This window comes from Saccopteryx leptura, chromosome 2 (assembly GCF_036850995.1).
Source record: "Saccopteryx leptura isolate mSacLep1 chromosome 2, mSacLep1_pri_phased_curated, whole genome shotgun sequence".
Classification (NCBI taxonomy): Eukaryota; Metazoa; Chordata; class Mammalia; order Chiroptera; family Emballonuridae; genus Saccopteryx; species Saccopteryx leptura.
In genome coordinates this window covers 248,041,771-248,067,590 of record NC_089504.1, presented here as the reverse complement: position 1 = coordinate 248,067,590, position 25,820 = coordinate 248,041,771, and the positions used below count along the sequence as shown (strand labels likewise).

Below are 25,820 nucleotides of genomic sequence, written 5' to 3'. Positions count from 1 at the left end.
GGAGTGGACACTCCCTTGGGGGTAGCGGGAGCCATTCTATCTAGTGAGGCCAGGACTTCAGCATGAGCTAAAGCATGCGGACAACTGAGCACAGGGGCGAGCCCATTCCCAGTGGTCACCACGGGCCGGAAGGAGCACGGCAGAGGTGCTCAGCCCAGTGGAAGGCCACACACGAATGTGCGGTATGACGCTCTCCCTTTGGAAAACAAGTTGAAATGGTAAAGCTGGCTCGTGGGTAAAGCAAGAACAAGAACATATATGTGTGTTTATCTGTATAACTGTGAGGACATTATGGAGGCAGACACAGTGACCAACAGCAGGTTCCAGGGTCCAGACAGGGTGGAGGAGACATTTTAGAAGACCCAGACCCTTTACATACAGGAAATACACACACAGATGCCACTTTTGAACCAAATGGCTACAGTGCCGATTTTTATAATTTAATGAAAGTATATGTGATACCAAGCAGGTATGTGAAATACTGGAGGAGCATTTAGTAAAGTATATGTCTAACCATCATGCTATAGACCTGAAACTAACACAAAATGATAGAGTGTAAACTGTGATTGAAAAATTAAATAAAACAAAAACAAAGCCCATGACCCTCACAGTCTAAGAAACATGGGGACAGCTAAAAGCTGGCCGCATGACACAGGAGCCCCAGATGATGTGGGAAACGCATACTCACAGGGTCAATGCCCAGCGGGTAAGGGCCTCGGAACACTCCGGGGACACTTGGATCCAACTGCAAGACCCTGTTGTGCTTGACCACGCTGTCACTACAACAGAGAGCAGGTGAGAAAGGTCTCCTGAAACATGCTCCTCCCGCTCAGCACCACGCCAACCCGCCAACCCCCCACCCCCGACACGCACTTCCACAGCGCTGCGCCCTGGAGCTCCGCAGGGCCGTGGCCCGGGCCGTACATGGCAGACACATTCCACCCAGAGCCGAAGAGGTTGATGGACTTGGAGAAGCAGTCGTTGTAGATGAGGCCAGTGTACACCGAGAACAGCCCCATCAGCAGGAGGATATAGCGGCCGTTGAAAAACATGCGCATGATCTGTGAAGAGTGAGTGCAGTGAGCAGACCAGGCTCATGGGAAGCATGCTGATATGATCGGGCCGGTCTGGGCACATTCTCCAACTCCCCTCAGGGGCTCTCTCAGAAACAAGGCAATGTAACAGACAGATATCCCTGTCACACAGAGGCCACCCACCCACACCTTTTACTGAGGTCTCAGGCAGGTTACGGTTATTGCCAAACACTAACTGGCATTTAAAAAACATACGTCTCTTTTTGGTCCTACAGAAGCTAAACTAACCACTGCTAATGGTACCCAACCAGACGGGAGGAGCCGCGGCACCTGCACTTGTACCTCTTGTGACTGGTTTAGTCTGGGGTGGTTTTCGTTTAACACCAACAGGAGGGCAAACAAGAACATCACAAAGCCATGTCCACAGTCCCCGAACATCACGGCAAACAGGAAGGGGAAGGTGATGATGGTGAAGAGAGCTGCAGGGAAGCAAGAGACTGCTGACCCACGGCAAAGGCAGGATGTCCCAGTTCACCCACACGCAGCCTCGCAACAGAGAACCGACAGGCTACAGTAACAGCGTATACTGATTGAGGTGACAGAGCAGTAGTAGCGAGCCTGTCTCTCCAAACAACTCCAATGCTCAGATGTCCAACCTGGGTTCACTTCCCGGTAGCTGCCCACCCCGTAGGCATCCACGATGTTCTGAAAGCCCTCGGTGAACTTGTTGGTGCGGAACAGGGTCGGAGGTGTTTCTTTTGTCGGGATTGTGTTCATGAATGAGGGGATGGTAGCACCGCTCTCTCTCTTCGCATAAAGGAAAAAAAGAGAAGAAAAACATTACTGACTGAGCGCCCTTTCAACAAATGCTGCCGCCTGCTACCGCCAGGCTCCTTGTGGGGCTCCCCGGGAAAGGACTCAGCAGCCCCCACAGGGTCAAGTACAGTGGAGCAAGGCTGAGCGGGTGGGAAGGCACGGAGCGCTGGGAGGGACAGCTGCATGCAGACAGGAGGATTCCAGGATCTCTAACAGAAAACTGGAATGGAGCATTTTATCTTTTAAAAATATTCAAGAGGAATTTAGAAACAGCCCCAATATCACCTAATAAAGCCAAAACACAAGAATAAACCAAAATTCAACGTTAGTGTGGCAAAACCATATGTATAGCTTCTTTCTTCAGTGTTTACGATTCTTCTGAAATATATGAGATTGACTTATAATGGGGAAAAAACATTTTAAAATAAAGTAAAACAGGTTATTACTGCAAGAATAGATTTTCCAGTCAAATTATATATTTCTGAAAGGCCCGAGGTTCTGAGAAAGCGTGCATGTGAGTGCAGCCTGAATCTCCCTGAGTCCCCTCTAGAGCAGACAGAGCAGCGAGAGAGCAAAACTGAAGCCCATGAACAGCATTTATAACAAAGCTACAGCCCACAGATCACAGAACATAAGCATGTGGGGACACACCGCCGATGGCTACAGACCTGCCCAGGAACAGTCTCCAGACCAGAGAATGTGAAGGAAGCAGTGTCATATCTGTGAGCCCAGATGGAAAAAACCCCAAAATGACCAGGAAGCATTCCCTGGGAAGTATGGGGGGCCAACACAATAAAAGGTGAAATTGGGAGGGTTTCGTCCAGCCTGAGTGGTGAGTGCACAAGGTCCAGGAGCAGTGAGGTCTGGACAGGCCACAGCAGAGACCTGAAAGGTCAGAAACAACACATGCATACACACACATGCACACACAGCACCAGAGTATCAGTCATGTCCCTCAAAACTGTTGCCACCTCGATAAGTAACAAGCACCTAGGTCAGGGGTCGGGAACCTTTTTGGCTGAGAGAGCCATTAACACAACATATTTTAAAATGTAATTCCGTCAGAGCCATACAACGACCCATGTACATTACACATTATCCAATAAAAATTTGGTGTTGTCCCGGAGGACAGCTGTGATTGGCTCCAGTAACCCGCAATCATGAACATGAGCCATAGGAAATGAATGGATTGTAATACATGGGAATGTTTTATATTTTTAACATTATTTTTTTTATTAAAGATTTTTCAGCAAGCCAGATGCAGCCATCAAAATAGCCACATCTGACTCGTGAGCCATAGGTTCCTGACCCGACCCTAGATCTTGGGTGTCTCAGACCTGAGATAATGAATGACATTCATGCAGCATCTCCTGCTTTAGCACTGCGTATGTGACATTGACATTATCACAGATATGACATTTTAGGCTTCTGCCATCACAGAATTAAGTAATGAGACAAGAAGATTAACTGAAAACTTGCTTTCCTAAGTAACCCTGCTCTTCCCAGTGAAGAATGCAGGAGAGCCCACACAGGAACATGGGGACTGATCCCACAGCCCTCGTGGGGAAAAATCCACAAGTCAGGGCTCAGCATCATGAGGGTGGAGACTGATGGGTTCAACTACTACAGGTGAAACAAAAACCTTCTGCGCAACCAAAGCAAACAAACAGAAATACCAAAAGACGAGTGTCAAATGGGGGAAAATATTTTTCTGTGACAGAAAGTTGAAAAAAATGAGTAAGAAAAAGACCAACAACCCAGTCGAACAAAGCCTACATGCATAAGCGCGCGCACACACAAACCCTCGAAAGGCTCGTGAACAAAAGCATACCCAACTTCACTCATAACTAGAGAAACGCAATGGCTGGCAACATCTGGAGTGACCCAGCAATCCCACGTCTGTGAGTTTACCCGACAGACAGATCTGTGCATGTGGGAGCCATCCAAGCTCAAGGGTTAGTCACCTCAATGGTCTTAATAAAACTGCAAACCAGGCCCTGGCCGGTTGGCTCAGCGGTAGAGCGTCGGCCTAGCGTGCGGAGGACCCGGGTTCGATTCCCGGCCAGGGCACACAGGAGAAGCGCTCATTTGCTTCTCCACCCCTCCACCGCACTTTCCTCTCTGTCTCTCCCTTCCCCTCCCGCAGCCAAGGCTCCATTGGAGCAAAGATGGCCCGGGCGCTGGGGATGGCTCTGTGGCCTCTGCCTCAGGCGCTAGAGTGGCTCTGGTCGCAACATGGCGACGCCCAGGATGGGCAGAGCATCGCCCCCTGGTGGGCAGAGCGTCGCCCCTGGTGGGCGTGCCGGGTGGATCCTGGTCGGGCGCATGCGGGAGTCTGTCTGACTGTCTCTCCCTGTTTCCAGCTTAAGAAAAATGAAGAAAAAAAAAAAACAAAAAAAAAACTGCAAACCACCTCAATGACCAAGGAACTAGTTAGATAAGCTACGGTAGACCCCACAGTGGGATTTTAAATAGTTACTTTAAAAAACAAGGAAGTTTTATTAAGTGATGGGAACAGTGTGAATAGCACTCAGCCTTTTGTAGAGAAAAGGAAAGAAAAAGAGTGTCTGTACCTATCTGCTTACCTATGATATCAAGACAGAGACATCCTGGAACCTAAACAATGGCTATCTCTGAGCAGGGGATGATGCCACTGAACTGTGTCTTTTATAGTTTTTGACGTTTGAACCAGGGGACTGCACTCCTTACTCCAGAGAGCAGAGTAAGAGCACTCACACACACACACGCCCTTACACAACTGGCTCTCCGTAAATCCAGTTTAGGAAAGAGTCACGAGGTGCCCCTCGTCGCTCTAAAAACACTATCTTGTCTACTCCCACGAGCCTGCGGGTCCCAGCTCCCTGGGGCACAGTGCCGGGCGCCGGGGCTGCCTTACCGACCCGTCTTCGAGTGCACGGCGCAGGCCCGGCAGGTCGGCCTCAGGACACCAGACTTCGGCGATGAGGCACTTGTTGGTCACGTCGAAGCTGCACATGTTCAGCATGTGGTAAATGGCTTTCATCTTCTTCACCTGGACAGCGCGGGTGTAGACGGACTCGGCAGCCTTGCACAGCACCTGCCGTAAATAGTCCTCGGTTTTGTGAAGCACCTGTGTGAGGACAGATGCAGCGCTCAGCGGAATGGGCGACTTCCACTGCTGTCCGTTGGGCTCCGGATTTGTTTTAGGGGAATGTCTCCCAGTGACAGACGGTAGTCAGTTCAGTACTTCTCCTCCGAGAGGGACCCCAGAGCCACCAGGAGGCAGGTGGAAAACCTATGCTCAGCCCGTCAGCTGCTCTGCTGGAGCTGCCTCCCAGAGCAGGACCCCAGGGCTGCAGGAAGTGGTTAGCAGTCACTGTCACGGTGGCAGCACAGTGGCCAGGCTCAGTCCCGAGAGCTCCCGGGCTCTTACCCGTTCCCAGCCTTGGCCCAGCTCCCTGCCCACACTGTGAGCCACCATCTCCCATTCCACCCTGCCAAGAGTCCCCTCTTGCCTAAGTGGGTCACAGTCGGCTCCCTGCCACCAAGCACCTCCCTACCTGCCACAAGCAGGAACGTGAGTTGAGAGCCATTCTTGTAAAAGGCTCATCTGTCTGTCGTCCCCCCTCACCTGTGAAGAACTATACTCTGACACAGCAAAGACGACCTTTAATTTCTAACAGGCTTCTGAGATAAAAGTGCCATGAAGACAAGGAAGATAAGTGACTTCCAATCTCCCTGAAACACCCTGATCGGACACAATGGAAACGCACCCCATTAAGCCGGAAAGTATGTGGGTCTGTGTGCGGTTCGAGCCCTCAGCCACGGGGGCAGCGGCTGCGGCTGACTCACAGTGTACAGGTCCTGGATGCGGGTCTGCAGCCCCTCCTGGATCTCTCGCCGCTCCTCAGTGGTGTTCGGGTACGGGTACACGTGGCAGTGGTAGCTGCAAGACAGTTCAATACAGTCACATGTCCTCTGGGACCCTCGAACCTGGGTCCTCCACATCCCAGTCCGACGCTCTATCCACTGCGCCACCACCTAGCAGGTGTGATGGGACTCCAGAGCTAACCTCAGCCCACCACCACCACAGGGGCGTGGCTCCTGCATGTGGAACGAAGGCACCCTGCTGGAAGGACAGGGAGACAGGCACCCGCTCTACACACTGCTGCTGACTTCAGCCAAGTTAGCACACTCCCTCGGACCCAAATTCCACTCCTGGCAGGGCTGATTCCCGAAGCTCGTGCCTAGTTCCAACCTCCCACAACTCATCACCCTCTTTGGGGTAGGAATCAATAAAGAAGTTTGACACACGAAAACAAAACAAATAATGCACAACAGTAACTACCTTTTCAAGAGAAATAAAAGGGAGACTGAAGCTCTGGTTTGTTAGCATTGCCTGGACACGTGCTGGGATAAACCTCCCCCCACTGCGCAGGGCCACGTCCTCCCGGGGCCATGTGGCCCCCGGGGCACAGGGGAAGGCAAGGCTGCCCCCCCCCACCCCGCAGCTGCTCCCATACCACCTTCATGTGTTTCTGCAAGTTCTATTGAAATTAAACATGTGCTCCAGCCTGATACTTAGCACTGCCACCTGTGAAACCACGGGTCTGCTGTGCTGCTCACAGTGTTTCTAATCTACATGAAAATAAACAGCTCTCCCCTGGCTGGTTGGCTCAGTGGTAGAGCATCGGCCTGGCGTGCAGAAGTCCCGGGTTCGATTCCCGGCCAGGGCACACAGTAGAAGCGCCCATCTGCTTCTCCACCCCTCCCCCTCTCCTTCCTCTCTGTCTCTCTCTTCCCCTCCCGCAGCCGAGGCTCCATTGGAGCAGAGATGGCCCGGGCGCTGGGGATGGCTCCTTGGCCTCTGCCCCAGGCACTAGAGTGGCTCTGGTCGCAGCAGAGCGACGCCCCGGAGGGGCAGAGCATTGCCCCCTGGTGGGCAGAGCATCGCCCCCTGGTGGGCGTGCCAGGTGAATCCCGGTCGGGCACATGCGGGAGTCTGTCTCTCCACGTTTCCAGCTTCAGAAAGATAAAAAACAAACAAACAAAAAAAAGAAAATAAACAGCTCTCTAGTGAAACAATATGTCTGTCCATGTGACACCTCAAATGACTTTCCATAGCACCACTGACTGAGCGTCAAACTCTGGGAACACTGACCCAAAACCAACCCAAGTCCCATCCTCACCCCCAAGAAACAAGGCCATCTAAAATATCCCTGCGGGTGAGAAAGGGGGCTGCTTCTACATTTTTTTCTTTGGTTGCGCTTATTTGCCATTGGCTGACAAGGACGAGTCACAGACAGATTCTTGTTGTGACACACTCAACATTCAGTGCAGCCCTTCACTGTGTCATCTCAATGAGCCCCGACAGCCTGTGAGGAGGGAGCTCCCACCCTCGTTTACTGAGGAAGAAACCGTGATTCGGTGACTTGCCCACAGTTGCCCAGACAGTGTGTGGCAAACCCAGACAGGCCCACCTGGAGCCCACCCGCCTCACCGCTCGTGCCCCTCCCCCCATGCAAAGAGGGCTGCCCCATGTGCGACAGGAGATAAACTGTAAGACGGGACAGGCAAGTGTATGTGGAGCTCAAAGCCACAGGAAGACACAAAACACTAAAATCTGATTCCTTTTCCAACTGACCTTAAGCCTTAATTTCCCCAAGAAACCCCAAATCTGGGAATGTTATTAACATGATCTCTACTTTTAAGTATCACACAGGCAAGCGAGAAATTAAATGTCTAAAATCGTGGCATGACAGCAAAAGTAACACATGACAAAACCCAGCAGCCTTGGCATCCACTGCATTTGTCTTCAATCAGAGGGACCCTGAAGGAAAACTAGATGTTCCTGAACATAAAGAAACAAATGGCCTGACCAGGCGGTGGCGCAGTGGATAGAGCGTTGGACTGGGATGCAGAGGACCCAGGTTCGAGACCCCCAAGGTCGCCAGCTTGAGCGCCGGCTCATCTGGTTTGAGCAAAGCTCACCAGCTTGGACCCAAGGTCACTGGCTCGAGCAAGGGGTTACTCGGTCTGCTGAAGGCCCGTGGTCAAGGCACATATGAGAAAGCAATCAATGAACAACTAAGGTGTCGCAAAGACAAACTGATGATTGATGCTTCTCTCTCCGTTCCTGTCTGTTTCTATCTATCCCTCTCTCTGACTCTCACTCTGTCTCTGTAAAAAAAAAAAAAAAGAAATGGAACGAATGTTTCTTTTCTTACCAATCACATATCTTCTTGACCTTGTAGCCAATCTGCTCTCCCCAGAAGGATATCAGGAACACACACCACTTGATGACTTCTCCCTACAGAGTGAGCGAGGACAGCTGTTCCCTCTGAGTCTGGAACTGCGAGCTCTGGGGAGCTCCACCTCCGTCAGGGTCCTGCCATTCACCCAACGGCCTGTCAGCCCTCATCACTACAGGCCCCACAAGTGCAAGTTCACCCCGGAAAACATTCCTAACCCAAATCAATCCTCACTGCATTTTTTTTTTTTGGTCATTTAAAGACAAGCAGAGTGACACAAATGCTGAGTCACCCAACATGCACATCCAACAGAGGTGGGCGAGGTGACACGCTGCCTTCTTGTTTCATCTCAAACTGTAAACAAGTGTCCTTATCGTGACCTAGTCAGTGCACGGTTTTCACATGTTTGTGCAATCTGTTGGCTGTTTCCCTGTTTGAAATAGCTGCAGGGAAGTGCTGACGCGCATCCAGTGTCCCCAAGCGCAGGAAGGCTGTGTGTGCCTTACAGAGAAAATGTGTGGGATAAGGTTCATTTGGGTGTGAGGGACGGTGCTGTTGGCTGGCCCTCAAGGTTAATGGGTCACTAGTATCTGCTAAATAGGGTGTCTTTAAACAGAAACACAGAAACAGAGTTGTGCAGTGATCATGTGACAAAGTGTGACTGGAAGCTGGCAGGAAGCTCGCCGAGTGGCGCGAGCTCAGTATTTGCAGAGCATTCACAGAGCAGAACTAACACGAATAACGTGCACATGTACAGAACAAGGCTGGAGGGCGACAGGGAGGGCGGGCTGAGGCTGCGATGGTGAGCTGGGTGACAAAGGACGGCCTCTCTGCGAAGGGGACATTTGACTAAAGGATGGGGGAGGGGGCATGCCCACATGGACACAGGGTGAGAACTCTGGAGCAAAGGGGCGGCTTGTGCAGAAACAAGTGTGGGAAAAGCAATGGGCCAGCATGCTACAGGGAAGTGGACAGGATGCGGTCAGAGGTATGACAAGGTGACAAGATGTGCGCTGTGAGGCCCTGAGCTTTTTGCTGAGTGGCAGAAAGCCACGGCCGGGTTGTGCGTGGAGGAGTACAGTGACACAATGACAGTGTCACAGGGGTCGTTCCAGATGCCGGGAGGCAGGAGAGCCCAGTGGGTGGAGGCTCCCGCAGAGTGGAGGCCCTTCAGGTTCAAGGGCTCACATCCCGTGCTCACATCCCGGAGCAGGGAGCGGGGGTGGAGGGGACGAGGCCAGAGCCTTCTCCTAGCTAAAGGACAGGTCACAGACCGGCTGGTGGACAAGAGAGGAGTGTGAGGGAACCTGAGTGAAGCTGATGCTCAGAGGGCAGCAATGTATCGTGCTGTTGTCCTGGTCATGTGGTGGGAGGGCACAAGAAAGTTCTGCTTTGTGAACTATATTCAAAATATGCAAGGACAAGACATCGGCCAACAATTCACTCCCAGATGGCTCTCTGCACCGCACCTCCAACTGTGCTCCAAGTCTGTTGCTTTTTAAAAAGTGACCGTGATGGCCTGACCAGGCGGTGGTGCAGTGGATAGGGCATTGACCTGGGATGCTCAGGACCCAGGTTTGAGACCTCGAGATCGTTAGCTTGAGCACGGGCTCATCAACATGATTCCATCGCCCCTGGCTTAAGCAAGGGGTCACTGGCTCAGCTTAAGCCCCCTGGTCAAGGCACATATGAGAAACAATCAGTGAACAACTAAAGTGCCACAACTACGAGTTGATGCTTCTCATCTCTCCCCCTTTGTCTCTCTCTTTTTAGAAAAAAAAAAATTCTTTCCTTTGGAAAAAAAAGATCACGGCATTTACTCACCGTCTCCGGGTCCTCGAGGGGCTCATCCAGCTCTGCATAAGTCACGATGGTGTACCCTTTGCAGACCCTCCACAACATTTTTTCAAACGCTTCAACTTTTCCTTGGTTAATTAGGCCAGATACAAATCTACGAAATAATATGGACAAGTTACAGTCCGCGGAAAGCAATGAATTCTTATCAAGTACATTAAAAGGATAACACAGATTTTCTTTTCTGGCAACATGGGGAGATATGGAAAGCCCTCCAATTACCAAATATCTATAATGTTGGATGAAGTGTTTTTGAAACAACCTTTCAATGTATCACTGGGCCTAAAACTAGAGAAATTCTTGGAATCAAAGAAACAGGACCTTGTGGCCGCCCTGATGTATAATATTATACTGACCAGTATCCTGAGTTTCAATGCCAGCAGGGCGGGTGGGTGCTGAGTGAGGAGAAAAAAACTGGTTCCCCCCAACTCCCCCCTCCAAAATTAGAACCCCACACACAAAGTGCTTCACCTTCAGTGAATGGGTAGATGAGAAAAAAACACTCCAGAGAAGCCTACAAGTACACTTATTTCAGTTCTGGTTCCAGAAAGAAGGGGGAAAGTCTTCCTCAAAAATTTATAATCATAGGTTAGAATTTGCTCAAGCTTATGACTTACATTCACATTAAAGGCATTGTGAAATATCCAAGAGAAAATCAAACAAAAAAACCCCAAGCTGAGAAATTAATGTAAAATGATTCCAGGTTGGTAGGGGGTTCCCAGGTACCTCACCAAATGTAAAAACAAATTCTCTCTGGAGGAATACATCCTCAAACTACACAGTGAATTCCTACAGATAATGAATAAACAGAGGAACATATTGGTAAGTTCATAATAAAAAGCAATCACACTGGGAAACAAGTTACCATTGGTTCAAATAAACAGAAAGGACAGCAAAAAGAGACCCTTAAATAAGATCTTCACCAACGCAGTTTAGCCCTCAGGCTTCCAGCAAACAAAACAGGACTTGATGCTCCAATGACCAATTATTTGGCCGTTACTGGAATAACCCTGGTGTAGATGTTCCTCCTTTCCAACGCATTGTGTCAAAAGAAGAAATATGCCTCATACTGAGCTAAGAACTCAACACAGCTGCGTCACGCGGTTCAGCCAACACAGGGGCGCAGTGTTTCCTCACACAGAATTCGCCTTCATCCCCTCCATCACCGGCGTGCCAATGTGCCCATTCATCCGCTCTGCAGAGCATGCACGTCTCCCTTAGACAAGAGGGGGGCAGGCAGCCCGACACCCCGTGCCGTCACCTACCCCAGTTTTGCTCCCAGCCTCTGCATGTAACTGTAGTCCAACAAGGAGTCACTGTCCAAGGACGGGGACTCTTCATAAGTGGGTTCAAACTAGAGAGATACGAAACCAAGTGTGTCTAGTTAACAGGGATCTCACAGGCCATTCCCCCCAACAACAGCTTGGGGCACATCACTGACTGAGCAGGTCTGATGCTGAGACCCCCAGAGAACTCAGACATGTGACTCAGCTCTGACCAACAAGTGGGATCATTCTCCACCCCTTCTCTGTGAGCTACTTGAAGACAGTCACACAAAAGTAGAGTAGTGATTTCTGTCAAACCCTTCATCCAAGGTAAAGTAATTTTTTGAAGTGAAACTGAGCTCAGAAGGGACTTACTTCTCCCTCTGATGCTCAGGTGAGTGTAGAGATCCTACACAGACCGTTCCTGATTCTTACAAATTAAATTTTTTTTACCTCCTTTATTCTTAGCAATTTGGAGATTAAAAACTAAACTTTAGAACTGAAAAACTGTTCAATTTTTTTCTCCTAATCATAAAAAGATTATTTTTCAGCTGCGAACTGAAACATTTTACAAATCAGAAGTATTGTTACTGCCAAAACCGACCAACACAGGAAAGGCCTACGCTTTTTATCATGTCATGTCATCCAACTGAAAAACAAAGCTCAGACCAAACTATCTCAGGACCCTCAGCAGAGGACCGCATTTCCTCGCAGGGCCGTCCGCACCTCCACGTTCCGTCTGACAAAGGTCTTCGTCACTCTCAGCATGTGAGTGTACTCAATCAGCTCAAGCAAGTTCTTCCGCAGTTTCTCCTTGTTCTTGGTGACTTCTCTCAGTTCCACTTCAAGCTTCTGCAGCTGCTCCTAAAACAGAACAGGAGAGCCTTGGGACCTCACCTCAGTTCCGAGGATCTCTCTGCAACAGGACGCCAGCCCCTGCGGCCTTTTAGAGAGCCTGATGTGTGTGGCAGGGACAGAGAGACAGGCAAGGGCTTGTGAAGGCCACCGCTTACTGTCTCCTGCTAACTTGGGCCCTCCCAGCAGGGTGCTACAATGGTTCTAAGCCCCCAGGCTGCGCTCACGCCCTAAGTGCCCACCATTTCTCTGGCTTTCGGGTCTGCTCATCCACTAACACACATCACAGTCTTCCTCCTTCAGGACTACATTTCCTTTTTATTTGCAACACAGAAAAAATGTTTGGAAAATCTCTTCTAAATACATATATGTATTCATGCCTCTAGCTTAAGACTGTCTATACAGTTGCACTTACAATGAATTGGATGTAAAAATTCTCCTTAAATAATCTGTTACATACAATCAATGCTTAAGTATGAAAACAACAGAAGCAGAAATCTGTGAAACAAACAACTGGCTCGATGAAAACTTGTATTTGAACAAATCCCCTGACACACTATATTCACACTGTACTCTGTCTTATAAAACAATAAACAGTCAGTAATCACTGTGTCATCATAGCCCAACCCTTCACACAGGCCAAACCAGATGACTGCCTTCTACTCATCTGATTGGATAATTCTCGCTAGAGTCCACTCATATACCCAGTGTTCAATGACTTCCTCCCAGGTAAACAAGGCAGCCAGCAATGAAATGGTCCTAGTTAAACAACAGTAATCATTCTACAGGAGCTACAGGCAGCTCTCAGCTATTTTCCGGTGTGAGAAACAAAAACAGTCGGATGCTTAGACTGAAACCTCCGGGGCAGGGCGCAAACATCCAGAGAATGCTGTGCCCCCAACACCTGCGACACTGAACCCGGGGAGAAGGAGTTCTGCGGGCTGCCCAAATGGAACAACCTATCACCTTTACACCAGCATCTGAAAACTGGGGCGGGAGGGGGGACTCAGGGACCGTAGGAAGAGCGCAAGGGCACAGGACCAAAGCTTCGCCATGGGTAGTAGGAGAGCAAGTGGGACCAGGCCAAGCGCGGGACAACCTCTCTGAAACACTTCGGGACAGAGAACCAGGCCTCGTGTGCTGTTTCTCATGAGCCTCTGTTCAACATCACACAGCACATTTTAAAGAAAACTGGATTATATGTAAAATGAATGTATCACTGAGGGCTAACCATCACATTCCACAGTTTTAAAACAGGCAGGAGAGCAGGAGAGCCACATCGAAAGAGTCAGTTCGCAGGGCCTGAGACGGGACAGAAAACGGAGTCTTTGGAAGCAACTTACCTGCATTTCTAGAACTTGTTTGAGAGGCGGTGCAGGAGGACTGGTCTCTCCCTCAGGAAGGGGGATGTCAGCTCTGTTAATTTCCTGCACCAGATATGCTGAGGAAATAAAAGTTAAACAAATCAGAGTCAAGAAAACCCTGAGGTTCTTCTGTCAGAACATTTTCCATCCCAACCTTTCTGAGGTTATCTAAAAACTAACATCTAAATGCACCAAAACTTCTACTTGCTCCAATGGACTTAGAGTTCGCCCACTGCAACCTTCTCTCCAAAGATGACTCTACCATCTAGACAGAGTATCAGTGACGACATGAACAAGAGCCTGGGTGAACACTTCCGAAATTCCCCACTCTCCAGTTGGAGAACTCCGGGGGACAGCTGTCTCTGCACGCGCAGATGCAGCAGCCGGTCAAGGACACACTCGGAACTGCAGGAATGACCCAGCAACAGAGCTACAGTTGTCCGTCCCCGCTACAACCGCACAGAAACTTCATTTCTTTAACATGACCTTTCCCATTTCTGTCCACCCACCCTTCCTTCATCACGAAGCACGCAGGACGTCCGACTGTGCTCGGCATCAAACTGCCTTACAGGAACAAAGCTTCTGGTGGGCTGACCACAGAGACAGAGCTTCAGTCAAAGGAAATACAGGGGACAGTGAGGACTCGGCTGGCGTCAGCTCTGGATCCAGGACGGTGGCTGACTGCACCAACCACACCCTGGGGAAAGCAGCAGCCCGACTCCACGACTGACACAGGACCAGATGCAATGGCCCGCTACCCCATAACCTGGTGCCAACCAGTCAGTAGAGACCGCCGCCCTGAGCACAGCCCTAGCTCCCCTAGGCCCTGCAGAGCCCACTCCTGGAAGCCACCAAGGAGCCAGGTCTTAGCAAACTAGCTCATCTGCGCCTCCGGATTTGGTGCCACTTCCTTAAATAAACCTTTATTTTCTTACTTATGTTTTATTTTGAGAGAGGCAGGGGGGGAGAGAGAGAGAGAGAGAGAGAGAGAGAGAGAGAGAGAGACAGGAACATCGAGCTGCTGCTGTGTGTGTCCTGACCGGGGAATCAAACCGGCAACCTCTGTGCTCCGGGACTGCTCCAACCAGCCAAGCTGTCTGGCTCCCGGGCTTCGTTTTTATTGATTTTTTTTTTTTAAAGATTTTCTTTATTATTATTCATTTTTAGAGAGATAGGAGAGAGAGAGAAGGTGGGAGGAGCAGGAAGCATCAACTCCCATATGTGCCTTGACCAGGCAAGCCCAGGGTTTTTATTGATTTTTTTTAGAGAGACAGAAGAGAGGAAAGGAGATGGGGTGAGGAGGGAAGAGAAGCAGTCACTTGTTGTTCCACTCAGTCGTGCATTCCCTGGTTGCTTCCAGTGTGAGCCCTGACCAGGGATCGAACCTGCAACCTTGTCATTTCGGAACGACACTCTTAACCGACTGAGCTAACCAGCCAGGGCCAACCTTTACGTTCTGGGTGGCACACTCTTGCTTGTGTCTGATGGGGTGTTGCTGCGCACAGGGGAACGAACCCCCACCTCAGGTCAGTCTCACCACCAGGGACAGCACGAGTGGCCGGCACACTCAGGAAACCACAGCCTCTCACCCCTGGGAGATTTGGGCAGAAGCCAGGCTCTCCTGCCCGTGCCTTGGTGGCCGTGAAGCTGAGAGCAGTGCGCACAGCCTCCCCCCCTGCACCGGAAAACAGGACTCACGAAACCAGGAGGGAACCAGCCAAGAGGAATTTCTTTGGTTTACCTTTCCAATTCCATGAAATGTCCTTTTCCTTAAGATTAAAGTCACGATACCTAGTAAAGTCATTACCAGATATAATATTTTGAAGAAGTGTCCCGCTGTTTATTTTATTAAAAAGAAAGATATTCTGGTTTCTCTTTTGCTTTAAAAAAAAAAGAAAGAAAGAAAAGTGAGGATGTCTTATCAATGAGAGAGCAAAGGAAGCACAACGTGGTTAAGAGGTTTCTGGAAATGGAAGTGAATCATTTGAACCTATTTATACCTAAATTTGGATTTTTATTAATTTTTTTTTTTACAAGAGAGAGACAGAGATAGACAGGAAAGGAGAAAGATGAGAAGCATCAACCCATAGTTACAGCAATTTAGTTGTTCATTGATTGCTCATCCGTTCCTTCACTAGAGGGCTCCAGCCAAATTAGTGACACCTTGCTCAAGTCAGTGACCATGGGCTTCAAGCCAGCAACCTTTGGGCCCAAGCCATAGACCATGGGGTCATGTCAATGACACGACCCCACACTCAAGCCAGCAACCCACGCTCAAGCTGGTAAGCCTATGCTCAAACTGGATAAGGCCACACACTCAAGCTGGTTCTAAACCTCAGGGTTTAAAACCTGGGACATCAGCATCCCAGGTCAATGCTCTACTCCTGTGCCACCACTATTCAGGCAAGTCTGGATTCTTTTTGAAACAGTTTACGCTACAGGAAGTCCTGGGCATATCTAATGTGTTAGCACTCTTGCCCTGCCTTTAAAAACCTCATTCCAAATATACAACCTGTTTAATGACTCACATATGTTGCAAAGCCAAGAATATGGTATCATTCTTTTGCAGAGATTTTCAAACAGTGTACTGCAAGAAGTTTTTAAAACGTGCAATACCTATTTAGTCAGAAACACTGACCTCTTCTCCCTTAGACTGTCAAATTAGCCTAACCTGTGGTGGCACAGTAACTAAAGCGTTGACCTGGAATGCTGAGGTTGCCAGTTCAAATTCCTGGTCAAGGCACATACAGGAAGCAACTACTACAAGTAGATGCTTCCTGCTTCTTCCTCCTTCTTTCTCTCTCTCCCTCTTTCTCTCTGTCTCTGTCTCTCTCTCCCCCACTCTCCAAAAATGAATAAATAAATATCTAAAATTTTTTTTAAAAAAGATTGTTAAATTAATGACAACAGCCAACACAACAATAGCCATCTGGTGTGAATGAATCAAAATTATACCTTTTTTTTTGGTCGGATCAGCAAAAAATACATATTTTGGTATGGTGCAGGATTTTAGTAAGTAGTTTATATGTGCCATGAGATAAAAAAAGGTTGAAAATCACTGTTCTGTTGTATACAATCCACAAATATAACTAGGACCTCAAATATATGAAAAGGAACAGAATGCAGATGACTAAAAGATTGTGTGTCTATCTTAAAATTCCCCAACTAATAACCAGAAAACCCACACTAATAATTAGCTGTTAGAACTAAAAGTCACATCTGCCCCTAACGCTCTCATCCCCACGTTCTTCTGCGCATCCTTCTAAAAACACCTTTTAGACTTCAGTCCATCGTTAGAGATCATTTCCCCTTATTTCAGCCAGAACTCCAAGGCTGGTGATGATAATGACGGTTTCAGACTAAGATGTTACAGAGTCTACCGATAAACGAAGAGCCTTGAGCTCCCCGGTGTCAGTGGTTAACACGACTCTATAGCTATAGCACCTCTACGAAGGAAGCCCTGAGAAAAAGGAAGTTATCATCAACCAATCTACCCGCCACTTCCGCCTCCCTTTGTTCACTGCTACAATTAACACATAATACAATCCTTTTAAATTACAATAAACTACAAGGGATGGGTTAAGTGAAGTATGGCACATTAATACAATAAATAGTATGCAGCCATTAAAAATGATGATAGAGGCCCTGGCCGGCTGGCTCAGTGGTAGAGCGTTGGCCTGGTGTGCAGGAGTCCCGGGTTCGATTCCTGGCCAGGGCACACAGGAGAAGCGCCCATTTGCTTCTCCACCCCTCCCCCTTTCCTTCCTCTCTGTCTCTCTCTTCCCTTCCCGCAGCCAAGGCTCCACTGGAGCAAAGTTTGCCTGGGCGCTGAGGATGGCTCTGTGGCCTCTGCCTCGGGCGCTGGAATGGCTCTGATTGCGGCAGAGCGATGCCCCAAGATGGGCAGAGCATTGCCCCCTGGTGGGCATGCCGAGTGGATTCCGGTCAGGCGCATGCGGGAGTCTGTCTGGCTGCCTCCCCGTTTCCAGCTTCAGAAAAATAAAAATAAATAAATAAATAAATAAATAAAAATGATGATAGGTTGGCCCTAGACACTTAGCTCACTCAGTTATAGCGCAGAGCATAGTCCCGAAACACCAAGGTTGAGGGTTTGATTCCTGGTCAGGGCATACATAGAAAGCACCCAGTGAATGTACAACTAAGTAGAATAAAATAAATGCTTCTCCTTCTCTCTCCCTCTTCCCCTCCCCTTCCTCTGTCTCTCTAAAATCAGTCAATAAGCCCTGGCCGGTTGGCTCAGTGATAGAGTGTCAGCCTGGCATGCAGGAGTCCCGGGTTCGATTCCCGGCCAGGGCACACAGGAGAAGCGCCCATCTGCTTCTCCACCCCTCCCCTTCTCCTTACTCTCTATCTCTCTCTTCCCCTCCCGCACCTGAGACTCCATTGGAGCAAAGATGGCCCAGGCGCTGAGGATGGCTCTGTGGCCTCTGCCTCAGGCACTAGGATGGCTCTGGATGCAACAGAGCGATGCCCCAGAGGGGCAGAGCATCGCCCCCTGGTGGGCATGCCGGGCAGATCCTGGTCAGGCGCATGCGGGAGTCTGACTGCCTCCCCGTTTCCAGCTTTGGAAAAATGCAAAAAATAAAAATAAATAAAAATAAGCCTGACCTGTGGTGGCGCAGTGGATAGTGTCGACCTGGAAATGCTGAGGTCGCCGGTTCGAAACCCTGGGCTTGCCTGGTCAAGGCACATATGGGAGTTGATGCTTCCAGCTCCTCCCCCCCTTCTCTCTCTCTCTGTCTCTCCCTCTCCTCTCTAAAATGAATAAAAAATTAAAAAAAAAATAAAATAAAATAAAATAAAATCAGTCAAAAAATTTTAAAAATAAAAACGATGATGGTTCAATCTGTTAATTGACATGAAAGATGTTACAGTGAGTACTATTAAATAAGAAACAAAGCCGGTAACAAAATGACCGTTATGTCTGCAAATCCTTACTTTTATAGAGGAATAGTAAAAAGCATGGAAAAGTAATATAAACTGCCTGACCAGGCATAGTGGATAAGGCGTCGGACTGGGATGCGGAGGACCCAGGTTCAAGACCCCAAGGTCGCCAGCTTTAGCACGGGCTCATCTGGTTTGAGCAAAGCTCACCAGCTTGAGCCCAAGGTCGCTGGCTCGAGCAAGGGGTTACTTGGTCTAGTGAAGGCCCATGGTCAAAGCACATATGAGAAAGCAATCAATGAACAACTAAGGTGTCGCAACAAAAAACTGATAATTGATGCTTCTCATCTCTCTCCATTCCTATCTGTCTGTCCCTATCTATCCCTCTCTCTGACTCTCTGTCCCTGTTAAAAAAAAAAAAGTAATATAAACCTATGTATATAACAGTGATTACCTCCAAATAGTGAGAACATAGGCAATTCCTTTTTTCTTTTCTGTTAATCTATATTTTCTAATGTGACTAGGTTTCTGCTTATATAAAAATGATTTTTTTAGGTTATTAAAATAAACTTACCCAATATTCGCTCCAGCTCTTCACACCTCTTCACCTCACCAACAAATTTTCTTTGGAAAGAACTTATATTCTGGTTGAGCTGAGGAAAGAATAAAACATTTTCTTTGAATATTCTAAAATTTCAAAATGAAAGTGATTTGGCAACTGTTAACCAAAAACACCTAAAAAATAAATAAACACCTGTTGGCCCAGAAATATCTCATAAACAAACTTAACCTAAGGAAAAAAACTATGGATGCAGAAAAGATTTATCTAGAAAAAAATCAATCTCAGGAATAGCAAAAAAATTAACAACAGTAAATTGATTAAAGAAGTTACAGTCTGTACCCAAACCATGGAATACTACTCAACAGTAGAGTAGTAGACTCTACTGTAGGAATACTACTACAGGAGCAAGCTACTGACACATTCAACCTCATGGGAGACTCTCGGAAATGTAGCGTGAGTGACAGAAGACACAACAGGGCACAAATTGTGTGACTCCATTTCTACAGAATGTCCAGAACAGGCAACCTAGAGGCAGAGAGCAGACTGGTGGTGGGCTGGGGCTGGGGCAGGTGTGGGAGCCACTGTAAAGGAACGCACAGACCTTCCTGGGGTGACGTCACGTCTAACACGGGCCTGCAGCGATGTATGCGTGACTCAGTCAACTTTCTAAAAATCAATTGTGCACTTGAAGTGAGTGAATTTTATTAATATACATCAATAAAGCTATATAAAAATTATGATTTAGGCACGTAATTTATTATATACGTATTAAAAGGTATGTATGTTTCAAGTGACTACGATATTGATTATGAGATTCTTTAAAATTTTTTACATATGGTAATGATATTGTGGTTATGATTTTTTTTTAAATCTGGTGTTTTTTAAAGATTTTATTTATTCATTTTAGAGAGGAGAGAGAAAGAGAAGGGGGGAGGAACAGGAAACATCAACTTCCATATGTACCTTGACCAGGGAAGTCAGGGTTTCGAACCAGCAAACTCAGTGTTCCAGGTCAACGCTTTATCCACTGCACCACCACAGTCAGGCTGTGGTTATGATTTTTAAGTGTCCTACCTTTTTGAGATACTTACTGAAATATTTATAAACGAAATTATACACCAGCAATTTGCTTCGTAATGTTCTTGGGGTCAGGGGTTAAAATGGAATGAGTAGCCAGAGTTTGTTCACTATTCCCACAATTTTTTTTTTTTTTTGTATTTTTTTTTTTTGTATTTTTCTGAGGTTGGAAACGGGGAGGCAGTCAGACAGACTCCCGCATGCGCCCAACCGGAATCCACCTGGCATGCCCACCAGGGGGCGATGCTCTGCCCATCTGGGGCGTCGCTCTGCCACAATCAGAGCCATTCTAGCGCCTGAGGCAGAGGCCACAAAGCCATCCTCAGCGCCAGGGCAAACTTTGCTCCAGTGGAGCCTTGGCTGCGGGAGGGGAAGAGAGACAGAGAGGAAGGAGAGGGAGAGGGGTGGAGAAGCAGACGGGCGCTTCTCCTGTGTGCCCTGGCCGGGAATCGAACCCGGGACTCCTGCACACCAGGCCGACGCTCTACCACTGAGCCAACCGGCCAGGGCCAATTTTTTTTTTTTTAAAACGAGATGTGGGGGAGAGAATAGACAGGGGCAGACAGGAAGGGAGAGAAATGAAAAGCATCAACTCATAGTTGTGGCACTTTAGTTGTTCATTCATTGCTTCTATACATGCTTTGGTGGGCGGGGGGGTTTCTAGGTGAACCAGCGACCTTGGGCTCAAGCAGGCAATCGTGGGGCCATGCCTGTGATCCCACTTCCAGGCTGGCAACCCTGCACTCAAGCTGGATGAGCCTGTGCTCAAGCCAGCAACCTTGGGGTTTCAAACCTGGGACCTCAGTGCCCCAGGTCAACGCTCTATCCACTGTACCACCACCTGGTCAGGCCCACATATTCTTCCCTCAACTTAGATTCTAATACAAAGTTTAAAACAGTAAAAAAAAATGTAAAAGAATATTTAATAAAATCAGGAAATTATTCATGATTTGTGTGTAAAAAAGATTAAAGATATTTTCAGTGTGACTCCAATTATATAAATATATACATACATTTAAAGACAGTATTAAGCCTGACCAGGTGGCGCAGTGGGTAGAGCGTCAGACTGGAATGCGGAGGACCCAGGTTCGAGACTCCGAGGTCTCCAGCTTGAGTGTGGGCTCATCTGATGTGAGCAAAAAGCTCACCAGCTTGGACCCAAGGTCACTGACTTGAGCAAGGGTTTACTCAGTCTGCTGAAGGCCCAAGGTCAAGGCACATATAAGAAAGCAATCAATGAACAACTACGGTGTCCCAACAAAAAACTGATGATTGATGCTTCTCATCTCTCTCCATTCCTGTCTGTCTGTCCCTATCTATCCCTCTCTCTCTCGCTCTGTCTCTGTAAAAAAAAAAAAAAAAAAGAATAAATTGGTGTTCCTGTCTCTCTCTCTCTCCCTTCCTCTCTGGTTAAAATCAATAAATAAAAATAAAAATAGCCTGACCAGGCAGTGGCGCAGTGGATAGAGCGTCGGACTCAGATGCCCAGGACCCAGGTTCGAGATCCCAAGGTCACCACCGGCTTGAGCGCGGGCTCATCTGGTTTGAGCAAAAAGCTCACCAACTTGGACCCAGGGTCGCTGGTTCGAGCAAGGGGTTACTCGGTCTGCTGGAGGCCCACGGTCAAGGCACATATGAGAAAGCAATCAATGAACAACTAAGGTGTCGCAATGCGCAACGAAAAACTAATGATTGATGCTTCTCATCTCTCCGTTCCTGTCTGTCTGTCCCTGTCTATCCCTCTCTTGGACTCTCTCTCTCTGTCTCTGTTAAAAATAAATAAATAAATAAAATAAAAATAATTTTAAAAATAAGTAAATATAGTATTTAAATAATAATTATTTGACTAATATTAACCAAAAGTTAAAATTTTTTTTGTGACAGAGACAGAGTCAGAGAGAGAGGGACAGATAGGGACAGACAGGAAGGGAGAGATGAGAAACATCAATTTTTTGTTGCAGCTCCTTAGTTGTTCATTGATTGCTCTCTCATATGCGCCTTGACCAGGGGGCAACAGCAGACCAAGTGATCCCTTGCCCGAGCCAGCAACCTTGGGTCCAAGCTGGTGAGCTTTGCTCAAACCAGATGAGCCCGTGCTCAAGCTAGCGACCTCAGGGTCTCGAACCTGGGTCCTCCACATCCCAGTCTGACGCTCTGTCCACTACGCCACCGCCTGGTCAGGCAAAATACTTATTTCTAAATATTGGAATCATAGACGTTATTATCTTATTCTTATATTTTCCAAGTTTCCCACAATATACTTTTTTCCCTCATGTACTACTTTTATAATCAGAAAATTACAGTAATCGTCATGTTGAAAGGCATTTAGGCCTGACCTGTGGTGGTGCAGTGGATAAAGCGCCGATCTGGAATGCTGAGGTTGCCTGTTCGAAACCCTGGGCTTGCCTTGTCAAGGAACATATGAGAAGCAACTACTATCAGTTGATGCTTCTTGCTTTCCCACCCCTCTTTCTTTCTCTCTCTAAAAATCAATAAAGAAAAAAAAACTTAAAAGAAAGGAATTTAGGGCAAGAATTCTTCACTCATCCAGCATCTATCTGTAGTGGGCACTCTCAAAGAACATAATTATAACTCTGGCTAGGTAGCTCAGTTGGGTTGTGGGTTTGATCCCCAGGCAGGACACATACAAGAATCAACCAATGAATGCATAAATACATGGAACAACAAATCAATGTTTCTCTCTCTTCCTTCTTCTCTCTCTCTAAAATCAATTAATAAAGTTTTAAAATAATTAGACAACAGCTTGGCATGAAACAGCTCAAATAACATGAGAGTGTCTCCCCCAAAGTTTTGGTTCTTACTCAGTGTTATAAACTATTTTTCTAAAGAAGTGACCAGAAGAAAGATTTAAAAATTCTAATTTCACTTGTCTGTCATATTTGCATTCATTTCTGAACTCACACTTTTCTAAAGTAACCACTTTCAAGTTCCTAATGATTTAGACACAACCTATTTCTACAGAACTAAGAACGTGAAAAGGAAGCCAGGCATCAAAACCTGTCTACAAATGACACTACTTCTCAGTTTCATCTTTTTTTCCCTTTCAATATTCAACACTAATAACCCTACTTGGACACTGTGGTTCTACAAATAGAAACTTTATGAAAAGGCAAATTTCTGTGGCAATAACACAAACATGATCAGGTTTGACACCCACCATCATCACCATCTTATGTGTGTTAGCTGTCCGTCCCCCCCCCACACACACACACACACACATGGTTTCTGTTACAAACTTTTATTTCTCCTTTCTTTTTAGGGAGGCAATATCACCCTAGTTCCAAGCCAGTGATACAAAGTACATTTACATGTAGAATCATTCAAACACTAGCATCTAAGCTAGCAGTGCCAGCAGAGGAAGCCTGGCGCTGTTTTTACTCATGTCCACACCAGCGACCTTCCCATACCAGCAGCTAAGAGACTACAGGTGAAAACTGTTCGCAGACTGCAGGCAGACTGTTACAAAGGGAGACGATCTAGCCCTTCACTGAGTCCTACCGTTAGTTAAATAAACTTTCCTTCCCAGGTCTTCTCATTGGCTATCACTACAGAAACCCTTGACCTGCCTCCTTTTCCTTAGAAGAAACTATTTAAAGGGGGAAATTATTCAGTCTATGCAAGCCAGAAAAGACTGAGGTCAGTGATCCCATCCGGTGAACGCAAAGTCAGTAAGAAACCCCATAAAAGAGAGGAAGAATGTCAAACGTGGTGGAACTTTCTGCACTAGCATGCACACTGCTTGAGAGTCGACAGGAAGACAGACACACAGACACACACCCTCCCCCAAGCTCTGAAAACATAGTACAACACACAAAGAAGAGTTCATTTTAGCATTTTAGCTTTATTTTCCTTCTAGAAAAGAAATGGACCACATTTTCTATTTCTTTCACTGCTTTCCAGTTGAAAAGGATCCCCAGTACACTCTGTCTGCTACCTAATGTAATGGCCCTCAGTGAAACTCAAATCTTTGTGGAGATTAGGGCATTTGTTCAAACCTCTTGAGACTTAAACTTGATAAGTCTCCTGGCTCCAGTCCTGACAAGATGGAACAAATCTATCCGCTGTAAAGGAGGAGGGAGCCTGTTTCTATCGCGATTGTTTCCTGAATCTTTTAAGATGCTGCTCACAGCTCTGCACAGCACCTGCCAAGTACCTGGGTATCAGGAGCTCAAGCCACAGTGGTGCCAGGAAGCAGGAAGAGAGCTGGGCCTGCCCTGCAGCCTCACCGATCACCTGTCACTCAGGGTGTTCTCCTGGCTTTACAATTGCTTTATGGAGCTAATCCAAGGATCACTGACATCACAGCCCAGTTAGTGGTATTCCTTTCTGAAATGAAGGACCCCTCAGGAAGATAAAGGGAAACAACCTGGGGATGAAAGCCATGGCCCAGAAAATAAAATGTCCACCTAAGTGACTTCCAGTTCAGGCATAAGTGTTAGGTCCTGCTTAATAATCTCCCTCCCTCGCCCTTCATAGCACCTATTATGCTTCATAATCAGGGTGCTTATCTGTCTCCTCCCAGGCTGTGAGCAACAAGAACACAGGAACCTTGTCCTCCTTGCTTGCCACTGGGTCCCCAGCACCAAAAACAGAGCAGGCACTCAGTAAAAGCTTGTTGGTTCATTCAACAAATGCTTATTAGTGCCCACAAACACCAGGGGCTGTTCCAAGTCTTTGGGAATCAGGAGTGAACAGCCCTGGCAAAGTCCTTAGGGGGTTAACAGTCCATGGTGGAGACAAATAATAAACAAGTAAACAGATACAGAAACAAGTATTTATTGTTACTCGTCTGGGAGACTGGCTTCCCCTCCACAAAACCTGAAACGCCCCACACCCTACCAGGCAATGGTACACCGTCCTACATCAGTGAACAAAACCGACACAAACCCCTTCCCCAGAGGAGCTTACCCCACGCTCACTGCCAATTCAGGCTCTGGGCTCACCTGGCACCCGGTTCCCCCACAGCTTCCCAGGGCTGGCTCCTTCCCATCTGGTGTCACCTCCTCTGAGAAGCCTACCTTGACCACCGCCTGTAAAGCCACCTTCACATCGCCCCATTTTATTTTCTTTACAGCAAACCTTTTCTTGCTTAAGTGTTTATTTGTCCAACCTCTGTCCCCCACCGCCCCATGAAGTTCAAAAAGGACTCGGAGAGGCCTTGATCAAATGTGTCCCCCCGCTTAGCCCAGTGCCTGGCACAGGAGCACCCGGTGGCACGACCTGAAATGGATGAAGACCTCGCTCCGCGTCCCTGACCAGCCCGGAACCCCAGCCTCAGCTGCCCGTCCGGGACATGAGGGCCGCGGTGCGCCCTGGTCCAGGCGCCGGCGGAAAGAAGGCCCGTGGCTCCCGGGCGACACTCACGTCTCGGAACTGGACTAGGCCCTTCTCGCCCAGGGCGCTCAGGCACTCGTAGGCCGTGCCCGACTGCAGGAAGAGCTGCGCCAGGCACATGCTCTCGCTCCGGAACAGGGACCCCATGGCGGGCCGGCGCGCGCCCCGCTGGGGCCCACGGGTGGCGACGGCGGCTCCGGGCAGCGCGGGCCCGCGCGGTCAGCCGGGGCGGCCCGGGCCTCGGGCTCCTCCTGCGGCCTGGCCGCGGCCCCGCACCATGGGGCTCCGGGCAGCAGCGGCTATCCCGGGTCCTGCCACCACGGCCGCCGCTACAGCCGCCGCTACAGCCGCGCCAGGCCCCGCCCCCAGCGACCGCCGGTTCCGGTTCCGCCCCCCACCCCCACCCCGCGGCCGACCAACGGCGCCCGGAGTTGCGACCCGCCACGGCGGCGGCGGCGGCGGCCGAGGGGCCAACCAGCGCAAACCCGGCGGAGCACTGCTGG

General features: G+C 48.3%; 1 protein-coding gene across 3 annotated transcripts in view; it reads right to left on the bottom strand.

Annotated features, from left to right (window-relative positions):
- The window catches only part of ATP6V0A2 (ATPase H+ transporting V0 subunit a2), a 37,436-nt gene extending 11,754 nt beyond the window's left edge, over nucleotides 1-25,682 (bottom strand). For 2 of the 3 annotated variants that reach the window (XR_010749383.1, XM_066371130.1), the window contains exons 1-13: nucleotides 25,348-25,682; nucleotides 18,898-18,976; nucleotides 13,398-13,495; nucleotides 11,926-12,063; nucleotides 11,200-11,288; nucleotides 9,905-10,031; nucleotides 8,057-8,139; nucleotides 5,682-5,775; nucleotides 4,747-4,959; nucleotides 1,691-1,841; nucleotides 1,377-1,513; nucleotides 874-1,061; nucleotides 689-779 (exon numbers count right to left, since the gene is read on the bottom strand). Coding sequence is in view for 2 of the 3 variants with exons in the window: in XM_066371130.1 (XP_066227227.1) it covers nucleotides 689-779; nucleotides 874-1,061; nucleotides 1,377-1,513; nucleotides 1,691-1,841; nucleotides 4,747-4,959; nucleotides 5,682-5,775; nucleotides 8,057-8,139; nucleotides 9,905-10,031; nucleotides 11,200-11,288; nucleotides 11,926-12,063; nucleotides 13,398-13,495; nucleotides 18,898-18,976; nucleotides 25,348-25,464 (1,605 nt within the window). In the remaining variant the exon portion in view is untranslated. The remainder of the gene's footprint in view (nucleotides 1-688; nucleotides 780-873; nucleotides 1,062-1,376; nucleotides 1,514-1,690; nucleotides 1,842-4,746; nucleotides 4,960-5,681; nucleotides 5,776-8,056; nucleotides 8,140-9,904; nucleotides 10,032-11,199; nucleotides 11,289-11,925; nucleotides 12,064-13,397; nucleotides 13,496-18,897; nucleotides 18,977-25,347) is intronic. The other variant, XM_066371131.1, reaches the window with a different exon arrangement.
- Between the last annotated feature and the right edge of the window lie 138 nt (nucleotides 25,683-25,820).